The sequence below is a fragment of the Pezoporus occidentalis genome, unplaced genomic scaffold (genome assembly GCF_034315485.1).
Source record: "Pezoporus occidentalis ecotype Australia unplaced genomic scaffold, CSIRO_AGI_Poc_V1 ctg111, whole genome shotgun sequence".
NCBI lineage: Eukaryota > Metazoa > Chordata > Aves > Psittaciformes > Psittacidae > Pezoporus > Pezoporus occidentalis.
Window position 1 is genome coordinate 2,302,810 of NW_026912898.1, and position 21,262 is coordinate 2,324,071.

Here is a 21,262-nt window from a genome sequence, read left to right on the forward strand (position 1 = left end):
GCCGTAGGGCGGCTTCGCGTTGCGGTGCGTTCGCCTTCGCTTCTCCGGTGCCGGCCCAGCAGGGACACTGAGGAGCGCCGGGGCCGCGGCGGTGAGTGCCTGCCCCGCGGGGCTCGGGGGCCGTCAGCGGTGTTGTCAGCCCGGGGATGCCGGGCCCTGTGCGGTGGGGAGCGGGGATCGCCCGGGCGGCCCCGGCCCAGTTGCAGGTGGTGCGGCGGGGGAAGAAGCGAAACGAAGGGAAGCTGTGGCGACTGCATGTGGGGCTGGCAGCCCCCCAACTGACTGAAGAACATGAAAGGAATGGATTTGCACCTTTCCTTTCTTCTCTGGAGAGCTTGGAAAGGGTTTGGTTGGGGCTGTCCGCCTCTAAACGTCAACTTTGCAGGGGTGGAATGTATTGTACATAAAAAATGAAGGGCGGCTCTTTTTCATGGGAGAGGCATTTTCAGCTGCCATAAAGAAGACTAAGTTTCTATGTTTAGAAATGCTCTTTCGTCTTTCAAAGTTGGGGTGGGTTTTGTAGTTCCATTCTTCCATTTAAAAGATAATATTCTTTCTACTATACTGATTTGGCCTCTGCTTTCTCTTCCAGGTGGGGCTATTGACCTTCTGGGGAGAAATATTCCCTCAATCCTGAGAAAGACTAAAGGAATGGATCCAAATATAAGCAGAAGGCTTTGCATTAAACCCCATGAAGAAGGTCAGCATCAGCCAAAAAGTAAGAGTTTTTGGTAATAATCATGCTATGTTTCATGATACAACATACTTAGATATCCAGGCTGCAGTCATCTCATCAGGAATTGTACTGGCATAGATGCTAATATCCCTGTTTTTTTTGAGAGGGAATTCTGATCTTTAGACTGAAAAACTTGAGTGTTAAATTTAGCAATAAAACCTTGGGTTTAAACAAAGCCAGGGATCAGTATTTCTGCTTCTGAGAACACAGTTTTTGCTTTGTAGCAGGTCACTAGTATCTTATTTGGTGTGCAGTCCTGCATTAAGGCTCTTCCGTTGTGCTGTAGAACGGACTCTTCAACCTGAGGTAAACTGTTACTGTTCAGGAACATCACATGAACTAAAATACTTCTGCAGTTGTTCGTAGTACAACCAGCTCCTGCTGTTCAAAAAAATTGTGCCTGCCCTGCAGGAGTCAGTCTGAATCATGGGCTTGGCTCATTTGCAAGGGTGGAGCTGGTCAGATAAAGCTCAAGCCATTAAACATTTTTTCCCTATGTATGGGACAGTTCTGATACTCTAATCAGACTTCTTGTAAAACAGGCTCCCTTCAGGGTCTGCTGACGCTGGATAAAAGCATCATACAGGTCTGAAGCATTTTGCATATTTCTATGTTAAAAACATAATGCAACTGTACTGGGTAAGACCAGAGGTCTCCTCAGCAGTGTGATGTCTCCGGCAGTGGTCAGTAAAGGAGATCACTTGCATTTTTGTGAAGACTAACAGGAATGGTGAGCAATAGCAAGGACCTAAGGAGGACTATTGGAAGAGGGCAGTGTTTCACCCCTGGACTACTGTCCCAGAGGTGGCATTTTTGTGTTTAATGGTCCTTACTGCATTTTTTTTTTCATAAATCTGCCCATTCTCCTTAAGCAAGATGTATTTTTAACATCCACATTCTCTGAGAAGGAATTCCTCAGCTGAACTGTGCTGTGAGAAAACACATGTAATCATGTATCTGTTTTTTAAACCCAATGTGTGCTTTTTCCAATGTGAAGTTCCCTTATTCAGTACCCCTTCCAAAAAGGGTCCTGGTTATTATAACTCGTGCTGTTAATGTCATTTAAGATTCTGGTGCCCTCTGTTGTGCTGAAAGGAGCTTCAATTACAGCTTGTCCAAGCCAAACAGTCTTGTTCTATGATACAGCTTCTTACATGGTGGCCATTCCCTACCTGTGGTCCTCCCCAGTTTTCTTTGTGCCAGTTCTATTTCAACTGTTTCTGAGATGAGGGATTTGTACTTGACATGCTTTTCAAATGCTGCAGTTGAGGTTTTATACAATGGCATATTACTGCTTTTGGATTTGCCTGTGTTCCTAATCATTGCTAGTAATGCCATTTCCCTTTCTATTACTGAACACTATGCCAAAAACTCTATGAAACCCTGAGGACTTGCTCCTCAGCAATAATGGTTAGGTTAGAGTCTGTCCTTTGTGTGTCAGCTGGAATTGCTTCCTGTTTATACTCACGGGCTTTCTTTCACGGGCCAGCTCATTGACTCGGGATTCCAAAGCCCTGCAGCTCTCTGCGTGTAACACTCTTCTTTCTGGTTTTGAGTAACTCAGTGCTGTCAGCAAACTATATCCACCCTACTTCCCAGATAATTTATGAAGCCATGAGGCAGCATGCATCCATTCGGAATACCTCCCATTGTTAAAAAAAACCCAACCTGTCCATCTTTGCACTTTGTTTGCTAGATTTTAGTGTCTTATGCATGGAAACTTTCCCCTAGTATGAGTATTTATATATGGAGTTTGAAAAACTGAGCTGAAAATTAAGGGTCTAATCTCTGTTTATGGTTATGTTTGTTTATGCCTCCAGATAAGATAAAATCTTACACTGCCTGGAAAAGTTAACATTCTGTGATGTAACAGTGCAGCATATTTGCTTCTCTGTAGCAGTTCCATTTGGTTTATTCCTGTTTTTTTAAACTAATATAATGGGAAAACTATCACAGCACTTTCGGAAGCTTAGATGTTGGAGTAGGTTATGCAAATTTAAGGATACAAATATTGAAGTCTTAGACAAGATCTGGCTTTCCTTACATGGCCTCAGTTTAATCCCTATGTACAAGTTTGTTAATCTGATTCTGATAGACTTCTTGTCCCCTAACCAACTCTAGCAATCACACTTCTGCATTGCTCACCCTAACTGGTTTCATTACAGCTGTGGCAATTCAGCTTCTCTGAGTATTGGTTTTAGTGGTGTTTTGGCTTTGTCTGTGCTTTTTGTTAGGGTTCTTTTAGGTCGGTCTACTTCGAGGGTGCCTGGACACAAGCCTACAGACTGGGACAAAAGATTTTTGTTGTGGGCAGGCCATTTCAAAAAAACAGAGGATATACCAGAGACTGTCTCGTAAGTGCCAGTTTTAAAGCTGTAAAAGAGACATTGTCCATGCAGAAATGTTACTTGAATGCAACTCCACCATAACTTTTTCTTAAATGGTATGGGTTTTCAAAGCTAAAAAAATCTTACACTGCTGTGTTTGGTTTATTGTCTTGTAGATGAGGTGACCTGAGCAATTCTGCATTACTGAGATAATCTACCCCTTTGGATTTCTTTTTTCCTGAAAGCATGACCAGCATTTATCACTTGTTTCACTAGAACATCACAATCAGCAAATTCTTACTCTTCTCTCCCAATCCAAAAAGCTTTTTGCAAATACTAGTGAGGTTTTTCTAGTGTTTTAATTCCTACATCAGTCTCCCCTTGTGCAAAACTTTCATGATATACCTATAAAATAACTGAAACTCATTTAAAATCTTTATTAGTGAACATCTAGAGCGCATGGGCCAGCTTTGTTCACTTGTGGAATTTAAACTAACCAACAGTGGAAAGGCTCCCTAACAAAAAATATGTATAGTCCAAATTTCCCTGTTGCTGTGGAGCTGTGTCAATGCTTTGCCCTGTGTGGAAAGCAGAAAATAAACGTGGATGTTCTAGTCTGCTTACCTGAAATGAAGATCAAACTTAACAACAGGCAATTATTAGCTTAAAAAGTATTTCTGGTGGTAGTATAGTTACCTTTTAAAACATGCTTGTAATGCTTTTAAATATCTGTATGTATTTAAATTTAAAAGATACAGTAAATCACTATAGCTGTCCTCTAAGGATACTCTGTTTGTATGCACCCTATGGGAACTGAAAATCTACCCATGTGTCTGTTTTTTTGTAAGTGTATCACACTGGACAAATATTGTTAAAAATTAATCCTTCCATTTTGTACTGAGGCACTTTTCTTAAAATTACATTTGAAATACATAGAGGCATAAATTATTACAATTTATGCTATTGCCCGTTCATCTGGTTTTGCCCCCCAAAGATTTGTTATGAGAGTTTTTAAGAAAACAGCAGAGTGATTGAAAGTCATTTTCAGTGGTTTCTTGAAAGGACAAACCAAGTTTGGATAAAAGCTGACTATTTTTGCAAGTGCTTAGGGAATTCTTGTTTTCCTTTAGGCAAATAGTTCAGCCAAAGCTGAGGAGGCAACTAAGAACTAGAAAAGCACAAAAGCTTTCTTTCCCATTCTGAACTAAAAGTGGATTGTAAGAGCTTGTGATAGAACTTGGGAGTCTTGCAGGAAATAACTCATTTATTAAACAAATGTTAATCTTAGCCACTGAATTGATTTAAAATGCAAATCGAAGTCAGATAGCTACCTTTTTCTCTTGTATATTCTAACACATCTAAGATACTTCAAAAAGTAACTTAAGAAAGCTTTTAAATCCTACTTCTGTGCATTCCAGCTTCATTGCTTCCTCTGCCTGATTTGTTCATGGCAGATTGTTAGCTAAACCAACATGGAAGCTAAATTTAACTCTTAGTTTCATGGTAGATGGGCATGTTCCCTGTCATCAGAAATCTTGTATCAGTACTTTGGAGCAGTGATCACATCATTCTTGCTCTCCTCTTCAAAAACAAGAACAAAACTCTCTTCAGTTCTCAGGTCCTCTGTGATTTACCATGTTGAACTATCATGGATACTTCAGTAGCTTTTTTCCTTCAAGTATAAGGTTCAAAATACGGTAAATTATTCCATATTCACTCATGTTAGTTTTGGTGTATATAGTTACCTAATTTGATGCATTTATCACATTATGTTGATGCTTTTCTACTCCATAATTTTATAATATGCTAAATTTAATCCATGAGAACATCAGATCTCCTTGAGAAGGGAGTCAACTGCTCTAAATTCTGCTAGGAGAATTAATCATATAAGGTATAGGTCCTTGGTTATTATGGAGAGCACATCTAAAACCTTTATGCTTCACTGGCCCTTCTTGCATTGGTATTTCTAAGAGGAACTTTAAATTTGACTGAGCCACCATTTGGGTAGAATTATCTTTAGAGTTTAACCCAACTTAAAATAACTGATATTTTTGTTTTAACTCATCACATGTACATTTGAAAGCTTTAATAACAGAAACACTTCTTGTGGAAGGTTTTTGAAAAATAACAGCAAACTAGGCAACAGGTTTTTCCCAAAGTAGTAGGATAGCTACTGGTGTGGCTATTAATCCCCCTGAAATTAAAAGATTTAAAGGAATTCAAAGCCTGCTGTTGGAAGGCTTTCAATCCTCCATGCCTCCTTAGCTTCTCAGGAAAACAGATTACCTTCACACTCTTTAGTCTGGCAGGAGGGAAGTGGTAACTACTGGTCTTTTCCCAAGTCCTAGTCCGAATTCCTCAGGAGCGTTTCATTCAGCAGCCAGTGTGTATCTGTAGTAGTATCAAATCCCATAGTGGAGGAAGCCTTCTTGCTGGAAAACAGACTGCATCATAAATAAAATGATTCTGAAGCTCAGGCTTACTAAGCTGTGATAATGCTTCCCCCTGCCCAAGATGCTCCAACTGCTAGACACTATTTTATTCCTGGTGACAAATGTTTTTTACCCTGCTTCTGCTGCTGAGGGAAAATGCATGTTTTACAATGCTAAATACACCACAGTCCTAATACAGGTGCAGTGCTCCCCAGCTTTGCTGATCCTGGAATGTGGTAGTCAGCGGAGAGGGACCTGACATTAAGAAAAACATCATATTAGTAAAACCATCCCTCTCTCTTTCCTGTCATCTCCATAGTGAATGTGCATACTTAAATACTGCAGCCTTCCTCCTTTTCCAGATCACTTGGCTGCAATGCAAAGCAATATTGTCTCTTAACAAATAACCATTAGCCAAAGGATTTATTTGTGTCTCTGGTAATGAGTGTGTCTGTTCTTTTATTTCTTGAGGATTGATACAATCAGAGCAGCAAAGACCACACGGCATGTGAAGCTCAGCTATGTGATGATTGCCTTGACAATAGTGAGATGCATAATCATGGTGATTAGAGGAAAGCAGGTAAGCACAATTTTTGGCTGGTGAGCGCAAATCAGTCTTGACATAAACTCCTCAGTTCCTCCTGTGGAGTGTTAGCACTGTTTTGGTTTGGGGTTTGTTGGTTTAATTCTATCACTGATCAAAACTATGTCTTCCCAGTTCCCCAGAAGTGACCCTCATTGATTAATTCCCAAGTCACAAAAGGGTGATGTCACTGTTAAGAATGCATATGCTTCCTTTAAAAGGAGAAAAAAGTCTTTTTTTCTCAATGATTGCATTGTTTTAACTCCTTGATTTTGCTGATGGCCTGCAAGAAGTCAAAAGGAAAGAGCACCTTCTGTTGTGAGGATCTGGTGGGCAGGTAAAGGCTCCTTGGGCCAATGGGGTCCATATAGTGACTGTATGGACCTATTACAAATGCCTCTCTACACACTGCAACACTCACATACTCAATTATAATGGAAATAGCAGATGAGTATGTTTCTCCAAAGACAAGACATGAGAATATTCAAAAGTATTTTTAAACAGTGAAGAGATGGTAATTCTGTACCCTTTAATTGCATTAGAAAATAGTTTTACTTTAGCGTGGATGGAACAAGTTCTCAAATTATTAATGACTGTTGAATCAGAACACTACTTCATAGAAAAGTTCCCAAATCCTGAAGGTACTGACATCCTTCACTTGCATAGAATCTGGCAAGGTATCCAAGCTCAACATGTGGCAGAACTAGGTCTATGATTTAATTTGCATCATATTAAGAGAGTGAGTATAAAGTCTAAAATTCCACGTGCAGCAAAGGCTAGTAATGCTTTAATTTTATACGTTTTCAACACAGTTGGTGAACTATTAACTTTGAGGTATTTCTGCAAAGAAGCAAGGAACATTTTTTTGTGCACTGAAGCCAAGCTAAAGCTTCTCAGCAGCATTAGAATTCAAGTCAAGGAATGCAAATATAATCTGTGCACCTTATTGTCAAGTTACTTTGGATAAAAAACACAGTGGTAACAGAAACAGAGTCCACTACATTCTTTTACAGATGACGGAAAGCAGAAACCCCTCAGCTTAAAGCATCTACATGGGCAGAACCTTAGTTGTGTGCTGCCTTTCTCTGAGGCAGTTCTGAATAACAGTGTTGATTTTCTTTCTATAGCCTAAGTGTTATAGAGAAACCTTAAAACTAGGAAGAAGCCTCTCAAACCCAGCACTGTGAACTACTGAAGTGTCAAATGACATTTCTGTCAGCATTTGCCTATCAAAATGAAAAGGATGCAGCACTCTGAAACGTAACAATGGAAAGGTTTTTTACCATAAGAGACTGAACACTGACAGTTCCCAGAACATTTTCCTCTTATACTGGGGTAGTATGAATGCAAACACTGGAAAGAGAAGAGGACAGCTGCTCTGGGATCCTTGTTTTCACAGCAGCAGGAATCTATTATGTTTCATTTTTGATTTGTTTCCAGTACCTCTGACTTCTGAAGACCAGAGTATTAAACACTGACCATATATATTTTAGTGCCTTAACAAAAGGCACATTTAGGCACATTTATTCCTAGAGAAGTAATGGGTTTAAGCCAAAATAGTCTCTTTCTTTTAACCCTTTCCCACCTGGCATTAAAGCTGACAACTGTGCCTTGAAAAGGATAGGCCAGGTATTGTGTGAACTGTTGATTCATGTTTTGTACCTGGGGTCCTTCAGGTAATACCTGCTCTTGCTTTGTCATTATGTTGTAGGCTGTAAAAAGGCATCAAACTCTTACAAGCATAAACTTGGAAAAGAAAGCACAATGGAGAGAAGAAGCTACTCAGAGCACATCTGCTAAACCTTAAAGGAGGGGATGAAGAGACCACGTACTGGAGAAGAAAAGCTGTCCCTCTTGGCACTGGAAGAACATAGTCACATCTTTCATGTATGTTACTTCTGTACTCTCATGTTCAAGAAAATTAATACATTATCCTGTAATCATTAAAACCAGAAATACTTCACTTTTCCTAGCAACCTCCCCTTGCCTCCAAACTCTCTTCTTCATGGTCAGTGGGACAGGACAGGTGAACAAACTGGACAGACAGGTGTTTCCCACATGTGCTATGCACTCTTACCACTTATGAGAAGATAACTGGGACAGAAAAGGATACCCCCTTCGGTTTTGACTTGTGCATCCATACTTGTAAAAATGAAATAACCTTCACTGGGCAGTCATTAACGCTCACTTTCAGGTGCCTTGAGGAAGAATGGTGCTAGATGTATTCTAAGTTGTTACTGGGTGCTTCAGATATTCCATACGTTCCTCTTTGTGCAAGAGAGAACAATTATTTAGAAAGCCCTTGAGTCAAGAATTGCATGACCTGCATCAACATTATCAAAACAATCATAAGTTATTAGAAAGTCTGCTTACCTGCTCTAGGTCCAATATATTCAGGCTGCATTTGTTTAAGTGAAGGATTACTTTTTGTGAAGAACTGCTTCCTTTGATAAAAAGAGGAGGGAGATTGATAGTGAAATGGCATTCCAGAGAACCAGTGTATTACAGATGACAACCTTTTACACCAGAGCTGGTAGTGAGGGAGAATGTCCAAGCAAAGGCAACAGACATAACTATTTTTAGGAATATGAAGCAACAGCTTCAACCAGTGCTATCAGATTTACTGTTCAGAGGCACGTGAGTATGGGAAAGTCAGGCACTCCTGCTCTCTGCTGCAGAGCAACTTTTTGCCAAACCTTATTTAGATTTATTTGCATTTTTTCCCCTTTAAATCATGATCTCTGCTTTCACAGTAGCCCACTTAAAGATCATCTGCCACAAGTTTTAGAAGCAGCAGACCCTGAAACACCTACAAAGAACAACTCCCAAGAGCCACACACTGTTCATGCTCAACAGCCTGAAACAAATGCAGACATTATTTTTTTTCCTCCTTTCAGTTCATTTGGAGGGAAATGTAGATTGGAAGTGTCAAGACTGCTTTATGTTATTTTCCAGGACTGCCTGCTAAGTGGCTGTGGGGACCCCAGAAACAGAAGAGGCATTTGTATCAGTCTGACAGATTATTTTTCTCGAAACCTTCTCCTCATCCTGGGTTGTTTGTTTTTTTTTTTTTTAATCTTTTTGTGGTACTACTAAAAATTAGCACTGTTGCTGAATAAATTAAAAGCCCTACAAAAATGCAGGGTAAATCTTTACACCTTGAAAAGAGAAGCAATAGTGCATTCCTCCCTAGTACTTTGCCCTTCACTTGGTCTAGAACTAGAAAATACCTGCTGCAGTCATTTCTATGAACTGCATTTCTGGGTACCACTCACATTGACAAGATGCAACCACTCAAACAAGTTGTGCTGTCATTCCACCACAGAACTTAAAACTTTCAGGTGATGCCACAACCTGGTTCTCTGTAAGGCAGCTGCCTTGAGCAGAGCAGGCTTTCAGAGGTTTGTTTGCTCATTTAGCACTGAATGCAAGTCATACTTAATTCCACTGCAGGTAGGTGAGAGCTCTGGTTCTTTGCCACACCAGCAGGCACACAGGTGGAAACCAACACCAAAAACTTCCTGGATTGTGTGCCTGTGCTCATATATATACTAAATGACACCAAAAAGCACATGCACTTCAGACAGTATTTCAGGCTACCAAGAGAAACTTGTGATTCATGCTTGGTGATGGCAGAGCTTAAAACCATCCATCTCAAAACTACCCATCTCAAAAGCCCCTGCCAGTGCACTCTGAGCAGAACTGGCAGGTAACTCATCTACTTTTGGAAACAGAACTATTGGGACTCATCCAGCTGTTACAGTATTTCAAATAAGAATTACTTACTTAAAATGCCTCAGAAAGCAACACCTCAAAGCAACAATGGGCACCAGGCTTTCATTTTATTTAAATTTCTCTAAACTTTATGCTATTTACTCAAAAATTGGAACGCCAGTCCAGTGGTTTGACAAAAGCTCCATGGAGATGTCATATATCCTTCCCTTCTAGCCACTCTGGTATCTCCACCATTTCAGTACTGTAAGGACTGTACATCACTGCATACCTTTGTGTTTTCTTTCAGCTTCCACACAGGCTCCAGTCTCAAATAAAAGCCTGAGCCATTGGACTTCGTGCTGTCTCCAGCTCACTCCCAACCACTGCAGTATTTTCTTCACAAATAGCTGGCTACTAGAAAAATGATGTAAATCTTTCTCAGAGAGGCAATGAAAGAAACCACCTCTTTACTAGTGTGATGGCTTCCAAGAAATCACTTCTAAACACAGACAATGGTTTAAAAACTAGCACACGTTTCTGGCCTATGCAGCCAGTTTAGCTGTCTGGAACACTTCTTAATAAACCTCATATTGCCTGATTTAACTGATAGTTTTAGTCTACACTCTTTTAACAGCGCCTGATGGAGAGGAACATACTAAGCCCTTAAACAGTGTTTCCTTTTCTTTCTCCTCTTTGGTTTGGGAAGAGAAGAACATAAGAACTCCAACAGCTCGCTGGCCTATCCTGCACACATGAAACCACGCTGCCTCCTACTTGCACACAAAATAAAGAACACAGCAGGACCTTCACAAAGTGGAAGCTAGAGATGTTAGAGTTCCCATTTGAGCAGCCAGCACATCCTTTAGGAAAGCAAATACTGGCTTCAATGTTCCTAGCAGGGGACATAACCCTTGTGTCAGTTTAAGAGTGCCTCATTTCTCATCTAAACAGAACTTGCCACCTTTTTACAGTCCTTGCTGTTCCCAATTTCATAGCATCCCTTTTTGACTGACAGCAACAACGAGTGTTCCTGTAAAGTTTCACCAATGCCATTATAAAGTTAATATAAATTCCCCACTCCTACTAAAGATTTATTTTTGTACCTGTGAGCATTACAGTAGCCACACAGTGACATGTTAGGAAGTAGCATTCCAGCGATGATGCAGAATGATGCTCAGACTTTCAGCAGCACTTCTCCAGAACAGAGTCCTTCACCTGTGGCCTGAATATTATTTATTAGATGGGTAACACAGTACATGTTTGGCTCTATTAAAATGCAACTAGGTAACTTTCCCTTGGCATACCAAGTAATTCTGATGAGTCTGTATCAGCGAGCTACTGTTTCTTTCATCATTCACAAGTCTGCTCTCCCTAGAATGCACAACCTTTGTTAGAAGTGGATTTTGTTTCTTTTCAACCTATTAATAAGGCTAAGTAAAGCAAGGCCAAGATCTGGTTGCTGGAAAATCCTGATAGACGTATACTCAATTAAGCAGCATTTAAAATTCAACTGAGACCTATGAATTAGCCACATTTTAATCCATTTAATGTGTGCCATGTTGATTTTTGTATCGTTTTAGTTTTCAGTCAAAATATTATGCATTACCAGTCAAATGCCTTACACAGTCTAGGTATATATGACAACAAGATTACCTGTGTCAACCAGGCCTGTCACTTCAAACAAACATACCAAGTTTAAAGATTTATACTTATCTGCTCTGAATTCACATATCCACAGCAAAAGTAACAAACACTGGCCAGGCTCCTTACACAGGAAGGCACACCATTCAGCTTCAACGGACTCTCTTTTAATTCACTCATTTAGAGGCAATTGTCATTATTTTCTTGGGGGGCAGGGGAAGAAAACGCCAATGCACCACATTGTTTTCACTAGCCTGGAAAACACTTATATATATATAGATATATAGATATGTGTATATATATACACACATATGCATGTGTGTACATATATAGGTGTGTGTGTATATATGTATATATACACACTAGTGTATATATACACAGAATATACATATATGAATATACAGAATATATGCACACACACTTTGCTCAGATTTGTTTACAAAATATGTAGCATTTTTATACCATCCAATAAGAGGTACATGATTTTAAACAAATCTTATAGAAATGACATGTTATTGGAAATTTACACGTAAAAAAATCCAGCACAAAAAAATCCAAAAGCTAAAACAAGGTTTTGCTACTAATCAGTGCTTCTATCACCCTTCAAGAAAAGAGAAACACAGTTATTTATATGTGATGTAAAGGCAACATTGAGGGGTTTTCTTGCTCTTTTTTTCCTTTTTTTTTTTTTTTAAATTAACCACCAAATTTAACCCCCTAAAATTACAAAGAATCAAAGTCCATTTACAGATCAAGTGCAGTAAACTAAATGTTCCTTCAGCACAAAGCAGCACTAGAGAAAGTAAGTGGGAGAGGGAAGGTGGAGGCCAACTGGCTTAGCTAGGGAAGCAGCAGGTGGCTGCTGCAGTAGCCACACAGGTCAGAGTCTCCATCCTGAAGCACAGACAGAACTGAAGACTGTACTTAAATGATGGTCACATAGAGCTGATGTTCAGGCCTTTGCCTAGCTTCTTTCAGCAGTTTGACAAGTGATTTATGTTTTTATCATTCTGTATCCAATGGGCTGGTTTTGCTTTTGCAGTGACTTGTCACTGAGAGGAGCCAGAAGGAGGATCTTGCAGACAGTTCTGCCACTAACCTCTACCACAGGTACACGACACTGCAGTTGTTAGTGGTGATTTTGAAATGTTTACACTGGACAAATGTGGTTCCAAGCATTCAAAAGGGCTTGAAAGAACACAGCCCGATGCAGGGGGGAGCGGACGGCCTGGACAATCCATTGCATTAACAGAAATGGAACCGCCACTTTCAATCACATGGCATCTCTCCAGTTGCACGCAGATTCTGGTGCCAATCTCAGCTGAAGTCAGTGAGGAGTGGCTGGCCTTCGCATCAGATGTCTGTGATCCAAGCGGGTCGCAGAGCCAAGAACATGCTGCTAGCAGAATGGCAGTCTACAGCTGCAGATGACAGCTGTCATGCAGTCAGCGATGCCTTATAGATGTCACCTGTAGGAACCATGCGTTCCATGCTTATTTATCTCGAGTCCAGTAAACAGCAAGAGGGAAAACTGAAAGGGCCAGGAGGATCCGGCTGTAAGATTATTATCCTTGAGCGTAGTGTCATTTGAGTTGTTAAATAAGGGCGTTGACCCGGAGGACTCTGGTTTTATCAGGTAAGCTGGAGAAGAAGCTCTTGTCTCATGAAACTCTAACGCTCCTTGTGCTAAATTTTACAAATCCAAATTTCTGTGTTCAGAAGGTTATTTTTCAGAAGATAAATCTGTTCAAGTCACACTGTGTAAAAATGTAAAGAGGCAGACAAGAATTTTTCAGCCATAACTATAATACCAAGGACCAGACTCTGGAGCATGAAGTCAGAAAGGGCTCAATTTTTAAGGAAGGCCCAGCTGGATCATACTGTGCCAGCAAGCAAAGGTGGGGGTAGTTTCTCCATTCTAGAAGCTGATTTGGAAAGTCATTTCTGGGGAGGTGGTAAGAGTGACCTATTCACAGACTCTTTTTTTGTGGATAGAGAAGAGCAACTGGGAAGTCTCCACAGTGGTCTGCAATCCAGCTTGGGAGCTCAGTGTTGAGAAGGGATGGGGCCAGATGTGTTCAGTATTCTTTAAGAACCAGAAAACATGTCCATTGCAGCTTGTTGTTGCAGGGGGTAGAGAACTTACTCCATTATTTGTAACATGTTCTATATGCCAATAACCCCAGCTGGCACATACAGCAAAGTAGATACACTGCATGTGAAGAGATAATGCATCTCTCTCAGCCATCCAAAGAGGCACCCAGGGAAGAACATGGGGAATTAATTCAGCTACGTTCTCAGCAAGTCTGAATGTTTCCCTGGACTGCAGGCACACACTGCAGCAAATAGAAGAAAAAGGCAGCCTTATCTTGGATGCCAGGAGAGTGGGGGCTAGTGGAGGAGGGATTATTTTCCTGTAATAAGAGCAGGGAATATCTCAAAGTATAGAAAGGTGCCTCAACTCCACAAAGGTGACAGTGGAGAGGTTCAGAATCTAGAGGAGAAGGGTGATTCTGGTGACCCCTTGCCAAGGAGGGGGCATCCTGCCACGGAGAGCCAAAAGTTTTCCAGACGTATGTAAGAGCATGTGCACAAGGCAAGCGAATGAGCGCAAACAGGATTATGGAAAACATTGAGAGAATCACTCCACGGGTGGCTTGTGGCTCGACAACAGGACTGGTTAGGTAGAGGAGCACACAGTACAGGGGCACCTCAGAGCTGGAAGCCTTCCATGGGAGCCTCACACTGCTGGAAGATGTACTGTTGCTGGCTGAGATCCACCTGTGGGGCAATGCTGCTGTCTTCATCCTCTGTTCCAAAGTAGTGCTCAATCAGATCAAAGGCCTTCTGATAAATCTCTTGATTCTCATGGCTCTGCAGGAATTCTATCTTGTCCAGGCCTGCAAAGAAAAGTATATAAAAGTTACAGCTTGGTGAAAGCACATGACCACGATCATTTTCAGTCTGTTGTGAACATCAAGTTCTATGATAATTCTCTTCCCACCTTCCAGAAGAGCAGGTGCCTCTATGTCCTTACCCAGCTTATACTCTCCACAACCAAAGTAAAACAGGTTGAACTACAAAGTTCCCTGTAACTGTGTGATGTGCTTCATGCTTTGTATCCTTTCACTGAAAAAACAAGTATCAGCAAGACTGAATGAGTAAAGAACAGGGCCTCGCCTCAAAGAAGTTTTCTGAAGAGACCTTTAGAACTATGTTTCCTGAAAGTGTGTTCACAGTGCTTTGGTTACAAGAACCGTGACTACAGAATCACATAACTGCAAGTTGGAAGAGACTTCTGGTAATCATCTCGTCCAACCTGCAGTCCAGCCCAGCACTACTACTAACACCAGGTAAAGTCAGCTCTGCCCAGCAAATCTTCAAAGCTTAAAAGGATGGAGATTCCATCATGTAATCTGTACCACAAGTATATATAATGCAGTTAAACTCATGCAACCAGTTTCTGGGCAGACATTAAGCAGATGGGCAAACTCAGGCCTTGTAGTCAGAAACAAATGAAAAGAACGCAGCAAGCTAAACTATCTTTAATACCTAGGAATGGTACTATAATGAAATCCAAGTCTTAGCCACTCTAGAAAATCTTTAATATTGGGAACTGCAGCGGCTTTCTTGGCTGCTCCTTTTACTATGTATGAAGATTACAGGAACAATTGTCTGATACTCTGTAGACATTTCTGTAACACTGACATGAAAAGGGAAGTTAAAACCTAGAAGCAGGCAAGATACAACTTGATACAACTCTGATACAACTCTTCCTTGGAAGTCAAGGTACCCAACCATTTTATGGAACTATGGTTCAAGAAGCCATTTTCAGTGACACTGTCTTCTTCTATACTGCCCTCAATAACCCATTTTTATTTTTCTTAATAAAGGACTTGCCAATCAACACGGAAACTAACCTTAAGAGCAGCAGTACCTCAGGACTGGGATGAAATCATGCTGGTACATGCCAGAACCTCAGTAGAACAAGGGCAAACAGTGAAGCTGGGGCTGCTGCCATAATTTTACAGGGAAAGATTTTAAACCTGAACAATAGACCAGAGCGCCCAAAATTTAATTTGCTATGAAGGGAAGATCTCAGTGCTTGAATGACACCCTGGAGGCTCCCTCAGGGTCAGTAGTAAGAAAAGAAGATCTGCACACACTGCCTCAAATCTACACACAAAGATAATGTACAAATGGAGTACCTTGGCACACATTAATGTTCAGATAATAGCGATGAGGAAAGTAGTGAGAATGGGTCTGCTGAAACTCTTACGGGTTTGTGACCATTGCTTTAACCCTTGACTTCCACTTTAACCCCTGACTTCCCCTAACTATATTTTTCTCATACCATATGCTTCTTCAATAAGAGCACAGTAAGGATTAATGCCAGTGCCACTGCGTTTGGATTCCTGTTCTCCAAGCCTCAGGATGTTCTCCAGCCCATTCAACGCTACTTGCACAATCTTTGAGTCCATTACTGTAAGGAGGTCGCAGAGTGGTTTGATGCATCCCAGTTCGACTAAATACCTGAAGAACACCACATGAAACCAAGTGAATTTTCTGCAAAATTATAATTGGTGTAGCCATTTAAACACTTAAAGGCATGAAGGTCTAAGAACAAAAACAAACATAAAATAGCAACTTGAGAAAGTATAGACATCTATTTGTATCTAGTCAATACACTTTTCTGCTGAAACAAAATAACTTTACCTTCTCTGTCTAGGTATAGAGATTAAATATTTTTTTTAACTTATAATAAAAATACAGCTATAGTTTATAGACATTTCCTATTGATATAAATTATATTAATTTAATACATTTACAACTTCATGGGTTTGGTTTATGCAAAATTGCATACAATATAATCATAATATACTAGTGTAAGTTGAGCAGGAAAAAACAATACACAAAATGCCCACAATAGGCCGTTCCTCTCCAGACTGTTAATATATTTTTTTACACTTTACAACTACCACTAAGAAATCAGTTTAAAAGTTGCATTTAGGGTTTTTTTCACATAAGAGAAATAGTTCAATTAGTTAAATGAGCATTGCACTCCCGAAACACTTCTGTGATTTCTCCCTAAAGGAATGAATGTCTCATTCACAACTCAATACAAAGACCTGGCTCACTGGATACAACACTGAAAGCATACAGAATGGGTTGGGTTTTTTTCCACTTTCTAGGTTGAGTTTGATTTCTTGCACAAACACTAGTTCAGTCAATTGCACTGAAAGATTTGAACTATTACATACTTGATCTGTTCAGCAGAGCCTCCAGATGTTGCATTTGTAATTGCCCAAGCAGCTTCCTTCCTTGTCCGAAACTCAGCCGTTTGCAAAATATTTATAAGAGCTGGAAAGATATGGGCATCTATGACCGTCTGCGAAAAGAAGTAACATCTCATGGTTATAACAAAAATAAGAAATAACTTCCTTGTCCTGAGACAGTCAATGCCTATGCTCAGCACGACACATTAAACAATTAAACATTTCTTATCAAGTGGCAAAAATCAGTTTTCAGCTTTGCATTCAAAACCCCAGTTCTGCCAGGGCCTGTGTTTATCCCAAAAGAATTCAAAACACATTCAGACTGAAGTGACTGCCAGATCTAACGTGTTACTTCCCTTATTCTTCCAGATAGTAGAGCATTAAGCTAGTAAGTCAGTAATCCACTAAGATCCCCGAATGACAGAAAAAGACTTCATGAGCCTTTCATACCACATCTCCAGTGGGTGAGACAACAGATCAAAGAGAACAAACTGTAAGGTCTCCTCAAAACAAGCAATAACCAATCTATTTTTTCCTGGTGAAAAGACAATGGATGGTTCAGTAGGATGGTTAACTGCTTAGCTCACCAAACTCATAGAAGTCAAGTGAGTATTTAGTCAGCAACTAGTAATGTCCTCTGGAAAAAGCCTTTTGCAATAAGACAAATGAAACTAGTTTAGTTACACAAGTATTGGGACCTAAAGCACATTCATAAGGATCATTCAAAGAAGAGCTTAGAATAACATTTTTAAACTACTGTTTCACAAACATAAGTCATCATAGAATTGATAAAGGCAAATTCAAAGAAAGCCAAAGAGAAACTTTTCAAGGGACTCCATAGAAAATTAACAATACATAGCGCAAAAAGCTATAGTTAATTGGCATTGTGGGTGGTTACCCAGTGATAAAAAAATGATATTTCTTTTACCCTTCCTGTTTGTCTGGACACCCACAATGCATCTACTGTATAAACACATATTGCCTATCAGTTGTATCCACAGTCCCATGAACGCTCTTTACCACCGAATCTGCACTTCCAGCACAGGAATCTGGAGCCCTCAAGGAAAACCATTAACACTTCCATCATGCCATGTTATATTAGATTTGTACTTTGCAAAACTTATTTAGCAAAAAGTCCTCAACTGAAACCTTTGAACATGAAAGCTGGAAGTTGTAGGTCATAAACAGAAGTCAGCTATTAAAAAAGACAAAAGATAACAGAAAGTATCTTCAAGAAACAGAATGTATTCCCCTTCCCCAATGTATCTTGATGGGAAAACACAATTTTAAAAACTATACAAAAGCAGCACACTGTAAGGGTGGATGTGGCAGCATCTGCTTCATTAACCTTATCAGCTCAAGGACCTTTTCATCTCAAAGTGAGATAAAAACAACAGGAAAGTAATAAATAAAACACACGGTGACACAAACCTAACAGGCAAGGAATAAGAGACAATCACAAAGGAGGAAAGGATACAGTCAGTAATCTGCAGAGACCCAACCTGAACTTCCAAAATTGTAAGACAGGGCCAAGTGGGACTGTGCAAAACTTCATAACAAATCTTTTAACTGTCTCACCACGTAACTTCCCTCGCTAGCCTGTGTGAGTAAGAGCGAAGTGCTAACAAGTGAGATCAGCATGACTGAACTTGAGCCAGGAATTGAATAAGAAACCCCTGTGTCTGTGGGATCAGCAACTGGAGTGGACGGGGGGTTCTCAGCGTGAGTAGCTGTAGAGGCCATGGAGTAGCGAGAGCATGTTTCTGGGGTGACCAGAAAAAGGTGAATTCAGGGCCAGCAACCGGTGTCAAACCTTGAGGGAAAGGGCCCCTACAACAGGAGCAGGTGAGGGTCCCAGCATCAGCCACTGCTGCAGGATCACAGTCCATAGGGCCTGTGTGCCTAGAAAGCAGTGGGTGAAGTGAGGATCTTGACTTCTCAGCTTCAGTGGGACTGTAGGTCACAAGACAACGTGCCTAGACATCAGCTCCACGCAAAGTGGGAATTTACATCATCCCCAAGTGTGGTGGTGGGAGTGAAGGATCACAGTGTACATAATTTACTGGCAGACTGGACTAGGTGGCAAGTAGGATTTCCAGGATCCAGGCATGGACTGAGGGTCCATGCCAATAATCAAGGGGTCTGCAAGTGTGGGGCTGCTCAAGATGAATGTGTGCATCCATTTGCCAGCAAGAATGAAGCTTTAACTAACCAGTGAATAGAAGTCAAGTATAACAAGTTAAGAGAGCTCACAATCCAGCCACGGACAACAGATGGGCAGAGAGCCCAGAGTGGTATTCAACAGATCTGTGAACATGTATGTATGCTTGTGGATCTAGAAAGTGAGGGGATGTGTGTTTTCACTAGTTAACTTCAGTCCTTATCAACTAGAAAGGAGACATCACAGTCTACACTTCGCATGAGTCCAGAGCTGGAAGCCCTTATAAGAACAGGGTGTTAAGGGATGTTAAGTATTCTCTACTGAAAGAGCTTGATACAGATCTACAATAGGATACGCCAGGGCATTAGTATACTGCTATTCCAGCTAAGAACAAGTGAAAAATCTCATTATCATATCTTAAATCCTCCCTCCAAAAGAAAACTTTTACATGAGATTCATTTCCTTAAAAAGGGTCTTCTTAAAACCAACTTCTTTAGTAAGTACTAAAATCAGAGTATGTTACATGATAGCATGGAACTAGGCCAGCATATCTTAGCTGACAGGCAGTAATACACTTTGAGCCTTCTTAATGGCAGAAAAACCTCAGTTACCTTAAAATACTTCAATTTAAGCTTGTAAAGTAGTAGGAGAATTCTAGAACAAAGGGAACTAGTAATGGGAGGGCAGCAACTGGAGAATCTCGAAAGACTTTCATTGTTTTCCTTCTGGCTCAATCAATTTTGAACTCTTTAATTCAATGCAAAGACTGGTGAGTAGAACTTCTCCTCTCAGAGTGGAGAAATGCACATTTGAACCTTTTCAGAAAGAACTGAATCCAGATCTCCCATCTCTTGGGTGAGTGTTCTTATTTCTAATTCCTCTTATTTCTATTTACATCTCTCTCTTATTCTATTGTATGAAAGGCTACAGGCACCTTGTTTGCTTTCTGCTCTACAGTGAAGTTGGCTGTCTTTACCCAAGCAGAACAGATGAAAGCAGCCTTTCATAAGGCGCTTCACTGAGAGAGAGTGGCTCAAGAAAGAAGCAGATTATCAATCACCATACTTTTATGTTTCCTACTGCTTGACATGCAATGTAAGTGTTGTCACCACCTCACCCTAGTGTGAGTCCAGTTAAAGGCACTTAACTGTCCCTCTGTAGTACAGCAAAGTTTTACAACTACCAGGCTGTTAACAGTCAAAACCCTCAGAGCTTTGATGTGTGAAAAAAGAAAAACAATCCAAATAAACCAACTAACCAACCCAAGCCATTAACTACGTCAGAAAATAGTTTGCTTTAACCTTAGTATCTTCACTAGATTTCGAAAGTCCAGTTAAGCTCAACAAGGGTGGTAACAATGAAGCATTAATTCAGGGAAAGTGCTAGCAGCATCTATTATTTACACTTTATGCCTTGCACCCTTGCCCACAACAGTTACTGTTGACAGCAAACTAGAAGGCCTAAGGATTCCTAGCTCTATGATATTTTATGTGGGAGCAACAGTTATTGTGGAAATAGGCCACGTTTCCCTTCCACTTTCCATCTAAGTGATAAAACAATAAACTACTAAAATAGAATTTTGGTTTTTTTTCCTTGAAGGGAAACAAACCTCAGGCAGAGCAAAAGCCTAAAGGACTGAAGCAGGATGAGGTGCTTGTAAATTCTGAGGATTTAGAAAGTGTTACTTTTCTAGCATTACTGTGCTGCGTGTGCCTCTCATGTGGAAGTGTGTTGAAGACTTGCATAGAGCATATAAAATGCTCAAGACAAGCACAGCTTTCAAATACACAGTTAACAGGTTTCATTTCAACAAGAACTCTCAAAAGATGTGAAAGAAATAGAAAGGAAATGAAAAGAAAAAAATCAGGTTGTAAACTAAGGACTGATGTACAAACAGATCTCAGTCTGCCACCTCTTCAAATGTTCCACTATTCCTTGGAAAATGAAAAGTGCCTTGGCCACTCATAAAAACAGAGGGCAACTTCCTCATACATGCCATAAAGCAAAGGATGTTTAAACACAAAAATGCAGCTGATACATTCTAACGTTCTAAACATGACTGGAATTCTTCCAAGAAGTGTAACAGCAGGCCAAGAGGGTAACCAAAAAGTAAAGAAATTCCAAAACCTACCTAATTTTAGCAGTTTTATGTATGGATTTTTCAATCCAAATTACTCTTGTGAGTGCATGTAAGAAGAAAGCATACTAACATCCTCCTTCCAAGAGCAATCTACAGCAGATGCACAGGAAAGTGTAAACTTTATTCATGTTTACTTTTCTTTTTCTCCTTTTTTTATGTATTTACAGTTGCAGCAGTGAGTTCCAGTTAGACTACACCTGCATGAGAAGATATGTGCTTGTATGTCCTAATTAAAGGCAGCACCTCTTTAAT

At 40.3% G+C, this 21,262-nt stretch overlaps 2 protein-coding genes across 3 annotated transcripts in view; one reads left to right on the plus strand and one right to left on the minus strand.

Moving 5' to 3' along the window:
* The first annotated feature begins 232 nt into the window (after positions 1–232).
* FAM162A (family with sequence similarity 162 member A) lies at positions 233–7,891 on the plus strand. The gene is made up of 4 exons (XM_062633098.1): positions 233–718; positions 2,982–3,090; positions 5,967–6,075; positions 7,790–7,891. The coding sequence occupies exons 1-4, from the start codon at positions 475–477 to the stop codon at positions 7,883–7,885; spliced, it is 558 nt and encodes a 185-aa protein (XP_062489082.1). The 5' UTR covers positions 233–474; the 3' UTR covers positions 7,886–7,891.
* A 2,967-nt stretch (positions 7,892–10,858) lies between these two features.
* Positions 10,859–21,262, minus strand: part of KPNA1 (karyopherin subunit alpha 1) — a 52,052-nt gene continuing 41,648 nt past the window's right edge. For both annotated transcript variants that reach the window (XM_062633080.1, XM_062633086.1), the window contains exons 12-14: positions 16,695–16,822; positions 15,788–15,966; positions 10,859–14,333 (exon numbers count right to left, since the gene is read on the minus strand). In XM_062633080.1, the coding sequence (XP_062489064.1) occupies positions 14,146–14,333; positions 15,788–15,966; positions 16,695–16,822 (495 nt within the window). In that variant the 3' untranslated portion in view covers positions 10,859–14,145. The remainder of the gene's footprint in view (positions 14,334–15,787; positions 15,967–16,694; positions 16,823–21,262) is intronic.

What these genes read in the sequence shown, in the direction of transcription:
- FAM162A (XM_062633098.1), top strand. Translation starts at nt 475, where the DNA reads ATGTTTAGAAATGCTCTTTCGTCTTTCAAAGTTGGGGTGGGTTTTGTA. An exon ending in GATATACCAGAGACTGTCTC is followed by an intron (nt 3,091 to 5,966) that starts GTAAGTGCCAGT and finishes TTATTTCTTGAG; the next exon opens with GATTGATACAATCAGAGCAG. An exon ending in TGGTGATTAGAGGAAAGCAG is followed by an intron (nt 6,076 to 7,789) that starts GTAAGCACAATT and finishes ATTATGTTGTAG; the next exon opens with GCTGTAAAAAGGCATCAAAC.